This window comes from Montipora capricornis, chromosome 10 (assembly GCF_036669925.1).
Source record: "Montipora capricornis isolate CH-2021 chromosome 10, ASM3666992v2, whole genome shotgun sequence".
Classification (NCBI taxonomy): domain Eukaryota; kingdom Metazoa; phylum Cnidaria; class Anthozoa; order Scleractinia; family Acroporidae; genus Montipora; species Montipora capricornis.
The window spans coordinates 71,202,674-71,220,173 of NC_090892.1; the positions used below are offsets into that span (position 1 = coordinate 71,202,674).

The 17,500-nt window shown below is 36.4% G+C and overlaps 2 protein-coding genes across 6 annotated transcripts in view; both read right to left on the reverse strand.

Annotated features, from left to right (window-relative positions):
* LOC138018523 (thymidine kinase 2, mitochondrial-like) overlaps positions 1-5,914 on the reverse strand; it is an 11,512-nt gene extending 5,598 nt beyond the window's left edge. Inside the window, exons 1-6 of the mRNA XM_068865169.1 lie at positions 5,759-5,914; positions 4,164-4,273; positions 2,800-2,874; positions 2,361-2,414; positions 2,144-2,233; positions 59-132 (exon numbers count right to left, since the gene is read on the reverse strand). Coding sequence (XP_068721270.1) covers positions 59-132; positions 2,144-2,233; positions 2,361-2,414; positions 2,800-2,874; positions 4,164-4,241 — 371 coding nt within the window. The 5' untranslated portion in view covers positions 4,242-4,273; positions 5,759-5,914. The remainder of the gene's footprint in view (positions 1-58; positions 133-2,143; positions 2,234-2,360; positions 2,415-2,799; positions 2,875-4,163; positions 4,274-5,758) is intronic.
* Positions 5,915-6,418: 504 nt separating this feature from the next.
* The window catches only part of LOC138018522 (thymidine kinase 2, mitochondrial-like), a 15,880-nt gene continuing 4,798 nt past the window's right edge, over positions 6,419-17,500 (reverse strand). For all 5 annotated transcript variants that reach the window (XM_068865163.1, XM_068865164.1, XM_068865167.1 and 2 more), the window contains exons 4-11: positions 17,258-17,332; positions 16,482-16,535; positions 16,143-16,232; positions 13,040-13,113; positions 12,779-12,867; positions 11,751-11,830; positions 11,115-11,195; positions 6,419-7,969 (exon numbers count right to left, since the gene is read on the reverse strand). In XM_068865163.1, coding sequence (XP_068721264.1) covers positions 7,874-7,969; positions 11,115-11,195; positions 11,751-11,830; positions 12,779-12,867; positions 13,040-13,113; positions 16,143-16,232; positions 16,482-16,535; positions 17,258-17,332 — 639 coding nt within the window. In that variant the 3' untranslated portion in view covers positions 6,419-7,873. The remainder of the gene's footprint in view (positions 7,970-11,114; positions 11,196-11,750; positions 11,831-12,778; positions 12,868-13,039; positions 13,114-16,142; positions 16,233-16,481; positions 16,536-17,257; positions 17,333-17,500) is intronic.

The following is a 17,500-nucleotide window of genomic DNA, read 5'->3' on the forward strand; positions in this document are numbered from 1 at the left end:
CGTTAATAATAATTATTAATGCAGGCCATTACATGTAGCTTTGCAACCAATTCCATACCTCTTGCAAAGGTTGTGTTCAAAGCAATAGAAACCACTATAAACACTTCTTTCAATCATTTTGACTGGAGTAACCTGTTAATTGGAAGCAAAACTATTTGATCATCTTGAAGTTTGAGTTTCCAACTAAAATTAGTTTTCTTTTGAAAAAAAGATTACTCAAATAATTTTAAAAAAATAATTATAATTATATTATGTTTTCTACAGGGGTATTCATCAGACAACTGACATTACATTAATAATGGCATTTCTGTTATAAAACACCATCACAAAGCTGGAAAAAGTTAATGAGCGTGCCCCCCATTTTGTCTTTAATGGAAAACAAACGCCCTGTTGTGAAGTACTTGACAAAATAGGCTTACAGTACCATCAGTTGTGAATCAAAAATAGTCTGCATGGTCTTCAAAGCTATATAGTGATCATGCACCACCATTTAGATTAAATTGGAACCAAAATACATGTAGGTCATTTTGTTTCAACCTAGGTCAACTTGGGGCACGTACAAAATGCAGGTCACAGGTCATCGTTTTACCAAGAATACAGATAGTATGCTAAACATTCATTTAAGTGCCACTATGATCAAATTTTTACCTCTTGATTTTTTAGGCGTATCACAAAGAATTCTATAAAAGAATGAAGATGCGATTTACCGTTTGCAAATACCTGCATTATTTCTGGAGATATTAAAGTTGTAAAAATGTGTAAACTATGCAAATGAGATGACTGATGATGCCATACACTCAACCCAACATTACATCAAGTATATAAATAAAGCTATCTTCGCCAATTTGCAGCACAGACCATTGAAACTTGGTTATGGTGGGCTAATAGTTCTACAGAAAACACACCTATGGCTATAAAACATTGTGTTCCCATGGCAACTCACTCTTTTCCAGTCCCCACCCACTTGATTTCGATATGTTAGTGATTTTCAGCTCGAAAAATTTTCATATTTTAAAAGCTTGAATATCTCTTGAAAATAGTAAAGAGCATTTTTCTTCTCATGCAGGCTACTTATTTATGTCTTAAAATGGCTTGATAGAAAAGATGCAATTTTTGTCATAGTGGCACTTAAAAGCTAACATTAAGCCTAATTAGGCCTAAACAAAAGTTTTCAGGCGTAATGTTAGCATTTGTAAATGGTTAGGGTTGTATATTGGTATTAACAATGACCTGTGCCCCATGTATTGTTGTACCTTCCCCGAACTGACCTGACTAGTAGGTTAACACGACTTGATTTAGGTTGAAACAAGTCGACCTAGGTTGAAACACAATGACCTAGTTTGGTTGCAAGTTAACCTAAGGAACAAAATGACCTGCAACATACATACATGTATAATTATACACAATAAACTTGACTTGACGTGACTTGACTGAATAATAACATTTATCTCATTAATATCTTTCCAAAAAACAGCACGGATAAAGCACGCTCTTTGCAACATTGTGTAAGACAAAAGAAAGTTGAAGAGTTTTGATTTTTGTTTACTTTATTAGTAGAATTATTGTAATGACCACCAAATAATTATTGCAAGCTAGTAGAATTAACGTTGTCGTAATAAATTATAAATTATTGTCGTAGTAAATTGCAAGTTATAAAGGCCCTGGGTGATGAGTGCTTATTACCCGATAAATACATGTAACAACTTCATTGTACCCTCCACAAGGGTATACCTACATGTACATGTCCATGTTTTACAACACCATATGCCCTGGTGCAGAGAGAGAGCTATACAGAATACTGTACATGTAGTTTTTTCATTATTTCATGTTTTATATAAGGTCTAAACCAGAACATTCCCTGTCATAGCATAGTCTATACTTCACATAAATTTGTAAACCTGATGGAACACCACCGACACGGTTCATTTTTTCACTGTTACGCACACTATGGAAGTAGAAGTGCATGTCATGTATGCAGCAGCTTTATAAACAGGCTTTATACATGCATCAGTTTGTTTTACTTGTATGCTTATGGCCCAAATGAGGTTGAAACAAAAACAAACATTTTTACTGGATACTTCAATTAAATTTAAGATAAATGCTCTTTTATACCAGATTCTACAGAAAATTTCAGATCCCTTACATGTGGTTTCTTGTGAACTTTCATGAGACTGAGAAGAGCATATGACTCAAACACAAAGCTCCATCTTTCGCAGTCAGTGTAAAATAATTCCTTTCCAAGGGAAAAAAACAAACAAACAAAAAGATGATTTTTAAATCTACCCAAATGCTTAAGATTAAAGAGGATTAAAGTAAGAACAATATGACATTATCAAGTTAAAGGTCTTTTTAAAACTTACCAATAGGTTTTTTCCACCAACTTTTTGCCATTTGTCGACTGGTTCTTCCAACACCTGTTAGTGAAAAACCACAGTGCCATGTACATGTTACAAGTTGCTTAATATCTTCAATTATATTTCATTTATTTTATTGCTAAGCATGAGCAATCACATTGTCTACTTAGTGGTCAGAGTCACTATACATGTAAGAGCACAACGCCTATCTCTCTACAACTCCATCTATGCAAATAAACACCATGAAAACTAACATTAATTTTTTTGCAGTACAAGTGAACAAGAGATACAGTCATTTAAGTGCATTTAACCCAGATGCCATGATAACAGATAGTGTTGTGTAACACAATTTAATTTACTTTTTTGGAGTAGCAAAGTGAAGCATTCCAAGCTTGGTTGCTGGATTCATAATCACTTGACAGATATGCACTTGCTAGATACTCACCTCTACTAAGGGATTTTTTCTGAAAAAGTTCAGCAAAGTTGTTTTACCACTCCCGATGTTGCCTTCTACTGCTACCTATAATCAAAATTAATAACAATAATTTGTCAAACCTTACACGTGAGAGCATTTAGAATTAATTTTTGTAACTATTTTTACAAAAAAACTGGCCTTGTGTATTTCACCAGAAAATTTACTCTCCCCTAAACCTACAATAGGAAATTGTTTGAGTTAGCACAATAGAAAGGGGTTTTTTTGTGCATGAATATCTGCATTAATTAAAATAGGTAAGTGGATTATGAGTAAATTTTACGAAAGGAACATGCTGATATTTGAGGGGTGGGGAAAACCGGAGTACAAGAGAAAAACCACTTGTTGCAAAAGGGAGAACCAACAAATTCAACCCACATATGACAGAATTGAACCAGAGCCATGAACAATTGATGGTGCCATCCCTGCACCACACACTTGAAACAATAGGGAGAGTTGACACGCAAATGGAATTAATTCAAATACATAAACGTTATTTGAGTTGCAGTTTAGGTCAGGAAGTACATGTACCTCTTAAGAGGCAGCTCTCATCAACTCAGCAAAGAAAGGAAACAGTTAATGTCTGCAGTAAGATAATGTGTGATTATAAGACATGGAATTTTAAATGAATTCAACTCATCTAGGAAGATCAGAGGGCCTCGGCTCGCAAGGTAGGGTACTTTGTGGTCGATGGAAACAGTTACATGTATACAGGGTTCGTACTCTTAAGAGTTTTTCAAATTCCATGACTTCCCATAACCTTTTCCATGACCTACAGTTTAGCTGCCAGTTTCGAAAATTGTCATAATCGTCCTTGTTTTTGGGGTATTTTCTGACATAACTACTGTAGCCTGCATTTTATTTTGTCCTTGCTTCCACTTCTGCAATAATTTATGTACCACACATAACTAAAATTTTCCATGACCGACAATTAAATTCCACGACTTTCCAGGCCTGGAAACTGAAATACTTCACTTCCACGACCCGTACGAACCCTGTTATGTCTATCACCTGCAGTAGCGGTAACTCTTTGTCAGATAAAGTTTGCTTAATTCTACAAAACTTTCACTGAGATACATGTAATACTGTAATTACTGTATATACCACACAAGTGAAGTTTAAGAAAGAATTACTAAATACAACGATTTGTAAGATTTATACAAGAAACCATGTTTCTTTTGGATATTCCGGAAGTGTAATCATCTCTGAGTTTCATGTAGCCAATCAAATTGAATTGAAAGGAACTTTCACCTGCGAAGTACATGTATATAAGCAATACACAAGTAATCATGATAATAATTATACACTAGGTAAATTGAAAACTATAAGATTCTCACCGTTACGTTTGTAGTTGGTTCTTTTCTCAGAATTGAACAATCAATTTCCATGCAATCCGAGTGATTTTGCCCTAGCATAGTTCCAGATTGTCCAAGAAAGTGCAACAGACCTGTCAGTGTGAACAACGTAGGCCATGTGAATGTCAGTCGTTTCGCCAACGAGTTATTTTGCAAACGTCCGATAGTCAGTTTGCAAACACCTAATAGTCACTTCGCAAACCTCCTATATTATGCATACTCTGTACTGTTTTGACAGCTTAGTGTAAAAGCTTGCATGTAAGACGATTACACCCCGAGGCCTCCCCAGTAACTTGTAGGTAGATTAAGGTTTATCTTCATGTACAAATTATGACTGTAAATTCCAAGTGACCTTACGTGACTTCCTAGCAATGCATGGTCTACCCAAAAGGCAATGCAATTGCATGAAAAGCCTGGTTTTCATATGATCGTTTGGATCGTCCCGATTACCCCAGTCACTGCAAATAATGTTCAGAGGACGAAGGGCTAGCGCTCGAAACGTCAGCTTTTAGAATCTCTGTGCGGTGGCCAATTTACATTATTAACTCCGTTGATAAAACCAAATTTTTGTATACTACTTCCCCACCGACGTAGCACCACAGTTTCTTTAGAAACTACCCTTTCATTCAATGTTCAGAGGCGATTGGGACGATTATATGGAAACGCTACCCAGATGATCGCTAACGACCTGGGCGACTGAGATGACCTTGATCATCAGGATACAACTCAGGTTTATCCAAGTGATCGGGACGACTGGGCGATCATATGGAAACCATGCTTTAATAGGCATCAGTGACCGAGAGGGATGGTTCATTCCAAGCAGGGTAGTTAAGTACATGCAATTTAGTACGAATAATGATTGAATTCTACTGTATGTTTGAATGACGACCTTTCAGTTATTGTGTTTGATGAGTTAACTTTCCGGGTCGTTTGCGATCGTGTGGGTAGCGTTTCCATATAATCGTCCACAGGGGGGGGAGGTGCAGCACAGACTCTCATACCCTGACCCTATTTAAGACAAATATCGCTGATTTTCCTACCCTGTTTAAGCCAGAATTCTGATTTTGATACCCTCTTTAAGACATTTAACCCAGTTTAAGACAAAAAAATGATAAATTGATACCCTGATTAAGACAAAAAAATGATAAATTTTGAAGTATCCCGCAAGAGTGGCCGCTTTAACTGAAGAGAATCGTGCACATGATTGAACCCGAGGACGCGCCATTAAAAATCCTTAAGTTACCGATGATCAAAACATGTAATTATACTTATCTTCATTCAAAGTATTCCAAAACCCAACAGATCGCTACCAGATTTACTACAGAATACAGGAGCCATTTTTGAAGTAGTATCACTGACGTGCCTCCGGGGCTTGCCAGTAAAGTTTAAGGCAAAAAATGAGTTAAAGAAAGGAGAAAGTTTTATATTACAGTACTGGCAAGGTTTATCTTCGAGTAGCCCGGTCGGCGGTTCGTCAGTAAAATTCAGTGGTTTAGTGGCTCCGCCGCTCTTCGGAATTCAAAGTTTAAGAACATGAAAGGTATACATTTTAGTGGCTTGTCGGAAACACTTCATACCTTACGTGAGATTGTCAAAATTCACCTCTCCAACTTCACACAATGAAAAGAAGGGCTGTCGTGGCATTGAAATCAAAAGTGGCGCCAAAAGAAGTATTTGCTGCGCGAGACGCAAAAAGACTGGGACATAAGGTCCAGATCTCCCCTGCTACAGTCTCTCTTCGTTCTCAAATCCACCATCATAGATGCTTACCCCAAACATTTTGCATAGGCATTGTTTTCGATTTGTCTTGGGAGAAATTGCAAACAATTAGGTCCAGACGACAGTGGCTTCATAGCTGAGTTGGTTGTAGTGTTACACCGGCATCACGAAGTCACGGGTTCAAATCCCATTGAAATCCTGAATTTTTCAGGCTTCTCTGTGCAATTGCTAAAATTGCATTCACAACTGCAAGGCATAGCTTCACTTAAATGGTTGAATTCGCTGAAGCATGATACAGTTCCAAGAGTAATTAACTTGTATTGTTTTTATGTATAGAACCCTCTAACATTTATTGCATTATGGGATGGGGAAAATAACGGTAGTCTTTTGGTATTGGTTCTGCAAGGAGGGTCTCAGAAGGAGATGGTCTTGTGACACAAGCATAAGATGACATGGAAACAATAAATTAATATTGGGAAGTTGCAGGGGAAAAAGAAAAAAGTTGCACCAAACAAACCTTTTAATCAATGGGAATATGACATTTATTTTGTACTATTTCAAAGAATGAAAAAGATAAAGAAAGTTTTGCAACATTGGAGGATGATACTTACTAAAATAAATTCTAAAGAATTAAAGAAGGAAATTTTTGGGACACCCTACTCTTTGAATTACTAATTGAAAAAGAGTCCTAAAGAAATATGCTTTAATTGAAAAGCAATTTCACCCAAAGGAATGGTGATGAATTTTTTTTTTTGAAAAAACAATGTCTTTTAAAATGCCATGTTAACAAATTTCTGGCTCTTGTAATTTCCCAGTTAGAACATGTTTCTAGGAAGTGAAGATAGCTGTTATACGACTGACAATCTTGCACTGATTAAAATGATAAGAACTAGCTTTAGCTAAGACATACAGTAAATCCCGTGAGTAAACTTAGCCTTCCCTGCTAGCAGAGGTCTCTCATTTTTGCCCTGCCGTGAGAGACCTCTGCTAGCAGGGAAAACTTAGCCTAAACAGATTCTTACAACATGGTACATAATTAACAGAAATTTAAGCTATCTAGATTCTAAATAGGTTTCTATTTTCTGACGTAAAAAAATCATGTAGAAGATAGCAGAATTTAGTGGTATTCGGACTTGAATAAAATTTTAATACAGAGTTTAAAAGTTCACAGTCATAAAGATGACTATAATAAGTAAAATCGAAAATTACACGAATCTTTAAAACATCAATCAATTTATCTTCTTTTCCAAAGTTCACATATTTTTTAGATTTTAGAAAACAAACCTTTTTCAAATTTTAGGGTTAACAGGTTCTTGTTACGTTTAGAGGGGGTCTGACTAACAAATTTTAGGCTAACAGGTTCTTACTTGCCCGGTTTTACTGTATACAGTCTGTGCGGTACTCTCAAAAAGGGAGCAACATAGATTTACATGAAGCAGTCATATGAGAAGAGTCAAATATCATAAGAAAGCTAGATGTTCTTGCCTCAGTTTCTTGATTGTGTCATTTGACATCATACAAATTATTTTAACGTGAAAGTTCGCTATATACATGTATGCTTAGACATGATCATTTTACAACACTAAACAAGTTTTTCAGAGTAAGATATATCTAATTGGGAACTGCTTCCTAAACAAGGATCAACAAGGTGAGCAAGAAAGGTAGACGATATCCCTGCATAAACAAAACAATATTGATAACAATAAACCTTATTCCAAAATTGTTTTTTACATCAAATAATATTACTGGTATCTTATTTATAGTTTCAAAATTCACAGTTCTAAGAGTATTATTGTTTTACCTTGAACAAGGCACAAACGGTTAAATTCAAAGCAAACAATAGTATTAAATGGGCATCCAATATGGAAGGAGATGAAGATTTTGTTGTTGCCAGAACATTTAACAAACAAATTATATGCACTAATTCCACATGAAAAATATTATAGTACAATATTTTAAAAAATCTAGTATCATTAATCTGTTTTTGATGCACTAATACCAAGCAGCACTTGACTGTTGCTTTCATAGAACCGGAACATATCTTGCAGGCTTTGATTTCCATCTACAACCTTAAACAGACAATGGAAAAATTAATTCAGCCAGTTCTTCCCAAATGAAGGTAACAGGTTTACACTGTATGTTCATGAGCCAGTTGTTGTTTCTTTTGGGGTGTCTTCCCACACTGCTTGTAGTATAACAAATACAGTCGAACCTCCGGTTGCAACCACCTCTCGTAAGTGACCACTTTTCCAAAATACCAAGTAAAAATTTCCAAGTATAATTACTATAATTATGTGGAACCTCTTGTAAGCAAGCGCAACCACTTTTAGAAAAAAATAGTATGAAATTTTGTTTTGTTTTTGACATCCCTAAAGCGACCACTTGACAGGTTATGGGGAAGAAATTGGTTAATAAGGCATTATAACATTGTCGCATTCTAGGGTAGAACAAGAGAGGGAATTTCTCAATAGGAAGTACCGTATTTTTTCCCGAAATTGACTTTTCACATGAATAGAACATTTAACTTTTTAAAGACTGCACTCTTTCAGTGTTAAAAGTGCACCTAAACTCAAACATTTTTTGTTTCTAATTTCAATCTCTCCACCAAAAGCAAACATATTTTACCATTTGTACCTCAAAATTTTGCTTTTTATGTGCCACGTAAGTTATGCAAAGTTAGCAAAACTGGCAATCATTCGGACCCACGACCGAGCTGTCAGAAGCATGGGTCTATTCTCGATTTTACTTCACAAACTGTTTTGCTATGCAAAACCTCTTTGAAAACTTGAATGCAAAGCAGTTTGTAGGCCCATGCCTCTCACAGCACGGTCGTGGGTCCATATGACTGCAAGTTTTACTAACTTTACATAGCTTGTGTGACACAAGAAAGCAAAATTTTGAGGTGAAAATTGTAAAATATGTTTGCTTTAGGTGAAAAGAATGATCTTGGCAACAAAATGTTTTTGCCGAGTAATTGCATTGTGACTAAACTTGATAGACAACAAATGCAAGGAAACGATGTTATGTGCTTGTAATATTTCGATATAAATCTATATCATCTTCGGACTAAGGCGGGATACAAGTAGCAGAATTTTAAATACTGCGAGATTGTGCAACAGTATAATCACGTGAAAATGAAAAACAAAGAAACGAAACTGTTAGGAGAATAGGCGGAGTTCTCTACTGGCTTTTAAGCCATTGTTCAGAAATGGAGGTTAAACGCTTAATATGGTAAGCTTCTTTATATAGTAATAGATTCCAGTTATAATCGCGATCTATTATGTTAGTGTTATCACGCACGGTTTGGGCAAAGAATTCTTTGTTGATTACAGTAGTAGATGAAATGTTCTCATTTTGAAAAATGTTCTCATTTGTAAACGTGCGTGATAACACTAACATAATAGATCGCGATTATAACTGGAATCTATTACTATATAAAGAAGCTTACCATATTAAGCGTTTAACACTATTTCTGAACAATGGCTTAAAAGCCAGTAGAGAACTCCGCCTATTCTCCTGACAGTTTCGTTTCTTTGTTTTTCATTTTCACGTGATTATATTGTTGCACAATCTCGCAGTATTTAAAATTCTACTACTTGTATCCCGCCTTAGTCCGAAGATGATATAGATTTATATCGAAATATTACAAGCACATAACATCGTTTCCTTGCATTTGTTGTCTATCAAGTTTAGTCACAATGCAATTACTCGGCATAGCATTTATTCTTTATTTACTAAAGCTATCAGCAGGTAATGGATGTTTTTGCCGTTAGGTGCACTTTAAAAGAGACAACCCTAAGTGTTTTATAATTACTGAAAATTAGAACTGATTTCTTAATTGAGTGTTCTCTCAAGAACAGTCAACAGTTAACAACTACGGTATGAAAATCGAAGTACAGTATTCAGTGCAGTCAACAGTCATTTCCTATCCAGCCCAAGTCATATCCAAGGTTTCTGATTTTTTTATTCAGCTGAGATGTCGATGTTTTGTTGGCTCCGTAAAAAATAGATTAGCCCATATCTGGCTCCTCCATTGGACCGTTTCCTGGTCACAACCACTTGGCGCTTCTCTTAAGAAATTTGGTTATACAAGAGATGTAGTCCGTCAGAAGTGAACCATGTTTTTATGACTACTATTACTATTTATGTACATGGGTTTCGATGGGCATTGGCGCATGGGACAGTCTCTGCAGTTACCATAATTATGTTAATGAGGAAAAATTTTGACTCAATCTGGCTGGTCTAAGCTCTCATAAGCGACAACTTCCTGCAAGCAACTGTTACCACCTAGGTTTGACATTTTGGGAGGTCGCTTATGGGAGATTCGAATGTAAGATATTTACTCTTGAGGATGCCTTTACTAATAAAAGTAAACAGGCCCCCACCCAACCAGCTACATCCAATGATACATGTAAGTAGCAGGTGTGCACTAACACCTGTAGTCCAGCTTTATTGAAAAAAAAAACAGGGAAGGGAAGGGTGGGAGAAACTAAAGAGTGACTCGTACCAAAGAAAGCCTACAAAAGAAAAACATTGTAGCATGTGCGAGAAGTGAGCATAAAACATGGCTGAACTGATAAGAGCATAGCGTGGTATAAATTACAACCTTGCAAGAAAGCTGGCCTGTATTCTGTATACTAGCATTTGATAATATAATGAATCTGAACATGGTAAAGTCAAAAACGGTTAGACCCTCAACTCTTTAACAACTTTTTCACAATAGCAAGTAATTTGTTGGCTATCCCGTGACTAGTACAGCTAATGGAGGCAGGAAGCTCTAGACTAGTTAACTACAATTTACTTAAAGAAATAAATTTATTACCTCAGCTTTATTTGAAAAGAAATGCATATACATGTACACAAAAGTTACATATACACCTCTTGCTAACCAAGTTCGAGGTCCGTACTGTAAGTTACAGAGCAAGTTTTTTCACATTGATGTATGGCCCAAGAGCATGTGGGCAATAAATCAACAGGAAAAAAAATTAGGATTTGTAACTTACAATACGGACCGAGAAAAGCATATGGCCTGCTAATTTAGCCAATCACAGCACACGTACCTATCTGAGAGGTATAATAAAACTGGTAAATGAAGTTGACATTGGAAAAATGGGAAAAGGTCGTGACAGAATAGATGAGTGAATAATATGTTAAAATGTGGCCGTAAATTATAATTTTCCTCCTGAATTTCAAACATAAAGTTCAACAACTCACCACAACCGGAGCAGGAACATCAACTTTGCTCTTTTTTATAAGCCAGTCTTCATATTTCTCATGCAAAGAATTTAAAAGGTCCTGAAATGAAATAATGACACCTTGCTCATACAATTCCTTTTGCCTAATTAATAAATTATTCTTGTAAATATTGAAGATTTTTAAAATAGCGGTTTGCCTCAAACAACTTTACAGTGAAGCCACATGTATGTCACATGTGACCAGTTGTTTTGAAATTGAACTGAGCTGAGTATTCAAATCTGCTTGCCAGTTTTGAACTTTGCTCTTGACATTCTGAACTTGCGTTGATATTCCCTTTGATATGTCAAAAACAGTTAGCTACGAACTTTTGTTTTATTATAAAATAAACAGTGTTTGAAAAGGCAAAACTATTTCAAGTGTTTAATGAATTATGTATTGTTCAGTTATTGTGCATTTTTTGTAGCAACTTTCAGTAAAATCTTCAACATTCCATTCAAATCTCGGAAGCTCCAAAGAGGGATTTGAATGTTCATTTCAGTCTTGTGGATACTGGTCATGCGTGACATAGCTGGACTGTAAGGAATTTTAATACAATTGCAGATTTGTAGTAACAACAAGCCTTTTTTCTTGAAAGCAGACTGAAAGTCCATTTACCATAGTCACTGAAGTTTCTTCGTTTCTGCTCCTTTTCTTTATTCTCTCCATACATTTCTCTGGTGATGTTCGTAAGTATACTAAAACCAAGAAAGGAAGAAAATTCAACTCGGCAATAAATACAATACAACCGGTAATAAATTATTATGTGGACTCTTTCGAAAAAAGGTTAACGTAACATTAACCCATTGACTCCTAGGGCCCGTTTCTCAAAAGTCCCAAAAACTTTTCACTCCCGAAAAGCCATTTGTCAATCTGCCAACCGCTTGTTCAGGAAAGCCAATCTTTTAAGATGTTTTCAATTAAGGCAACACAAAGCAAACTGGCTGTTAAGTTTGACAACTTAAATCCTCAGACTCTGTTCTTGAGATACAAAGGGACTTGTGACACAAGAAAATGGCCCATAAAGTTTCTAAAAGAGACTTAAGTTCATTCAACAATGAAAGATTTAAACTGGGAAACTTGTTATACTTTGCCTTCTAATAGATGGTTTTCAATCACGTGATGAGGCAGCCATGTTGGTGCACATATTGGAAAAATGCCCCAGAATAATTTCCAACACAGTCCCAATTTTTAAAGATATTCATTTTGAACAATCATTAACAATGATCACACCCAAAAAGGCAGATTAGATTTATTAAGTATGATTTGTTAGATTTATTGAGTATGATGTTAGATTTGTTTAAGTATGGTATGGCGGTATGGGCCTCTGGCTAGTAAGGAAAGACCCAAGAACGTATTTATGGCTTCATCAGACGAGCAGCGAGATTTGGTTATGTTTCTGATGCCACACCTATGTCAGTCATCCTTTAAGTTAACAAGAGACAATGAACTATTCAGGAAAATAGCTTCAGACGAAAATCACATCCTTCATGAAAATAATTCTTCCAGATAAACGTAACAGTGCTTTACGTGAACATGAGATTGGGCATGAATTTATTCCACCCAGAGTAAAGACAGAACGTTTCAAGAGAGCTAATTCTTAAAGTTCTAAGTTCTATTTACTTACTTGACGTTAAAGTACCCACCTATTAAGTCTATCTGAGGTTTTTCATGGGACATCAGGTATTCAAACCACTCCTGGAAAATTTTGTACTCCACAGTAGATAACACACCACTACATTGGAAAAAATGTAAGTAAGGCAAGTTTGTCAGATTTTATAAAGAAATCTCTATTATACTTAAGCAAGAAAATATGACGAATTAAACAGAAAATAATTATTATAATTACATGTATTGGTATTCATCAGAGTTCTTAGGTGTATTTTACTCTTTGGGCTTTGTTTTACCTTCTATGAAGATTTTCTACAAAGCAGAATCTTGCACTATAAGCACTTCTTTCCAGCAACCTAACAGGTGAAGTCTGAAAAAAAAATAATAATAAAAAAGGAACTCAGCCAATTACAACGATTTGGCTAAATAATAATAAGTAGTGGTGTAGGACCCTATGACTTGGTTTCACTCCCAGCAGAGATGGATAATTTATTTATATTTTCAACTGTCGTTTTTTTGGTTGGGTGTTGTGCAGTGCATGCATGTCATTTTTACCGGAATCACGAGACAAGGAATGACATCATGGATTTTAGGCGGGAGAAACGGCAGAAATCCGTTCAGCAAGCGTCCATGTTGGAAAATGAGGTGAAGAGAGATGGAGGAGGTAAGATAAAGAGGCACGCAAAGGAGGATGGGATGACATCTCGGAGTCCCAATGTGTGATCAATTCCAGAATGGTCAGCACATTCTGGAGATGATGCATTTCAAGGGTCCAATCATCATCGTCAACCAGTCGATAGAGATGACAAAATGACCCCATCAATACTTGACTCCTTCTTTCATGGCTGGAGGGCATCGACAAGTTCATCCATGGGAAACCCAGCCCATTGACCCATCCCATTGACATACTCACAATCAAACTAAAGACACACAGAAATACGTTTCAAGCTTTTATTTATACCTCAATTGAACTGAATCTCACGACATTTTAACTTTAAAAAACAGAATTAATTCAAAAGTCCCTGTGTAATGTGTGCTGTTTGTTCCAGCTGTCTGCACACATTCTACATCTCTCTTTTTGGAAAGCTTCCCATCTAAATAAATGATCTGTTTGGTCATCGATCTCGAAGGGTTTTTCATGTGGATGGCTCTCTCAAGAAAATGATGTGCTACATTTATTCATGGCCAAGTGGGATGGTGTGATTGGACGGGTAAACACACAGGATCCATTCATGACAGACCGTCCGTACCTTGGCCCGATCTGCCCCCGAAGATCATTGTACCCCCAAATATTGTACAGACCACGTCCATGGACTCAATTACGTCGATGGCTCTCTTACCAAAATGATGTGCTACGTTTACTCATCGCAAAGTGGGATGGTTTGATTGGACGGGCAAACATACAGGATTCCTTCATTTTAGGTTGGCCTTGGCCCAATCTGCGTCCCGAAGAATGTTGTACCGCCTGCTACGTTTATTCATTATTGGGTAATCAAGGCAACATGGCGGGAAATTCAAAGCAAAATACATGTAAACCATACATGACTCTACTTTATAGACTTTTGCCTTCATAAACCAAACAAATAAGTTCAAGTTCACAACTGACATGAACTGGACTTAATTGGTATCTGTCCTTTGGAATTCCTAAATACTGCTTGTTTTGTTCTGTCTTTCTTTGTGCCTTTGGAATTACGGGAAATGTATGACAGAAACTTTGTTTAATAAAATAATTTCTACATGCAATAGCCATTCTCTCCAACTTTATTCTGCCCCACCTTTGAGTGCATATCTTCTATTTTAGAAATTAAAAAACCCAAAATTGATTATCATCATGGATACTTTTCAACGTTTTGAACTTCCACAGAAACATATGAAATTCTCTCCATCTTGCCCTGATTACCCATGATATACTCAAGAGCATGAACTTGTCTATGTTAATCATTCTTCACTTTCAGAGTTGAAAAACATACTTTCTAGCCAAGAAACTTGTACATGTAAACTATAGGGTCAGGAAGCTTTCTTATCTGGAACACTGCTTAACAGTAAAATTTGAATGGCATATTATTCAAAAAATGTACCAATAATGGTTCTACAAAATCTCCTTTGGAATAATAATTATTACAACCTGTTGCATGACGCACAATGACAAGTCTTGTGGAGTTTTCAGCATGCAAGGACTTGAAGGCTATAAAAAAATTCTGATTGCACGGAAAGATAAATGACCCTTTAGTCTCCATAAAGGTTGTCATCAAAAAATCTGTCAAGTCTTACAGTAGATAAAAATTATGACTTCAATCGAAAGCTTTTTGAAGTACTCCTCAAAAACTAGTTCTAAAAGATACAATAGCAACTAAATCTCACAGAGCACTGTACTGTCAGCATCTGTCCGTCTGGGAGAGACGATGGTACAGCATCACTGTGACAGTCGTTGACAACTGCGCAAGTGGCTGAAAAGGCCAACCCGCGATCTGCAGTCTCTGTTGCACTTCGTGCAAACATGGGGTGATGGGGGGAATGGGTGGGATGGCTGGTTTCTCCCCTCGTTGGTGGTCCATGACTCATTGCCATCGAGATGTTAGGGTGCTGAACACACAAGCCTGGTAGACACGCAGGGTGGTCTTCTCAGTCAGGCTGGAGTTGTTCCAGACTCTCTTGGTTAGCCTGGCCATGACTGCGGCTGCTTTGGCAATCCTTTTGTTCACCTCTACCACGATGTTGAGTGTGCTGGAGATGGTGGACCTGAGGTAGGTGAAGTTCTCCAAAGCTTCCAGCATGTGTCCGTCAATGCTGATGGTAGGAGGGTGGTCTGAGTCTTGTGCCATCACATTGATCATCACACTCACTACAAGTGTTATATTCCTGTTGTTCAGACACTGCATTTACAATGTATGAGCCACATTGAAACTAGGAAGCTCACTATTAGACAAAATTAATAGTCTCAGAGATGCCAGCTAGTAGTTTCACAATAATTATCATAGAATAATAAATCATGTGGCGTCCTGCAAACTGCACAGGTCGACAATTCATTTTCAATACTTTGGTGTTGCTTAATGCCCTAATAGCTCTAATAGTATACATGGGACACTAGTTGCTTGGCAACAGGCAAAATAAGAACAACTGAAAAATGGAAACTGATTGTCCAGTTGTCCTTTCACCCCTTTACCGAAAAAACTAGTTTCCAATCATTCCCACAGGTGCATGATACCTTACACACCTACAGTCACATTTGAATGCTCTTACTGTATACATATTCTTTATTCAACAAAATGTTGAGTAATCTTAAGGGTTTAAGTATGACAGAGATTTGAAATTGTTTGCTTAACACATGCATTGCTCCTGAAATTTGAGGGGAACGACACAAAATATTAATACATGTACAGTCAAAATATCGTTCTGTACCTGAGGTCTGTGGTGTATTTCCATCATTGTAAGAAGGACATATGTCTCAAACAAGTAGCTCCATCTCTTTGGATCACTGTACATGAGATCCTAAAATGCAACATCAAACTACTGGGATATATTCTTTCTTTAGAAATTACCAAAAAAGGTGTGTGTATATAAAAATACAGTAATGTAAGTAATGTACAGAACCAAACATTCAATAACAAGTAATATACATCTTCAGGCATTCTTTGGAATTGATTACCTCAAGTTATACAAGTTTGCTGAAAATAATTGAAATGTTACTATTGACAGTTGTTAACGCATTCTATCAAAACTTGACCACAAAGGTCTTACCAGAGTATTGGCACCATCAACATCCTGCCACCTTTTCACTGGCTCTTCAACAACCTAAAGGTTATAGATGCATTTGTAAGACAATATTTTACTGTCATTATGGATTGAGTTACTTGTCTCATTGTGCTGCTGGAGAGATTTTCCTCTTAGTAGGAGGTTTTCCATCTCCTCAAATATCAACATTTGCCTGACTTTAGTTGATGGGATGATTTTTTTTGGAAATCAATGTTAGTGCCATCAAGAACCTCAACCTTATTTCACACAATTCAGGTTTGGCAGATTTTGAAGCTTGCACATTGGCAATATTTCCTGTTCAAACCTGATAAGGTTTAAACCCTTTATAATGCTATACTACATGTATCAGGAAGTGTAAAAACAAAGCCACTGATCTTTGCTTTGCCCCTGCTGTACAAGCACAACAGTAGGTCTTCAAATATCAGTGACATGATAGGAAGAACTGGGGATGTCCACATTAATAATAACTATATTTTCCCGCATTAACGCATTATTAATCAAGAAGGTAGATTTACAATGTATGACTTTTGTCCTTACCAACAGGGCATTGAGAAATTAAACATTTACACCTGGTCCAACTAATACAAAAAGCTACATATATGTACATGCAGGCCAATCCCAGGTCAATTAAAAGTAATTATTGCTGACTCAAAAAAGCTTCAATCTTTTATTTCTGTACATGTGGAGTAAACACCACAAATTTCGATCCACTTGGGTTTAAAACTGCTGTAAAACAATCATCTGGTTTTGTGAGAACTTACCTCAACCAATGGATTTTGCTTGAAATATTTCAAAAGACTTGTCTTTCCACTTCCTATGTTCCCTTCTACTGCAACCTAAAAAAGGTATTTTACACATTTTTAAGTCATATCAGACTTTCCATAGTTTTTCAACCACCTTATTTTGCAGTCAAACATGCCTAAACGTACAGTAAATGACTGTCTGACCAACTTCAACTTTGACCATGCATCTTCAAAAATATTATTGTAACTTTACACATTTGC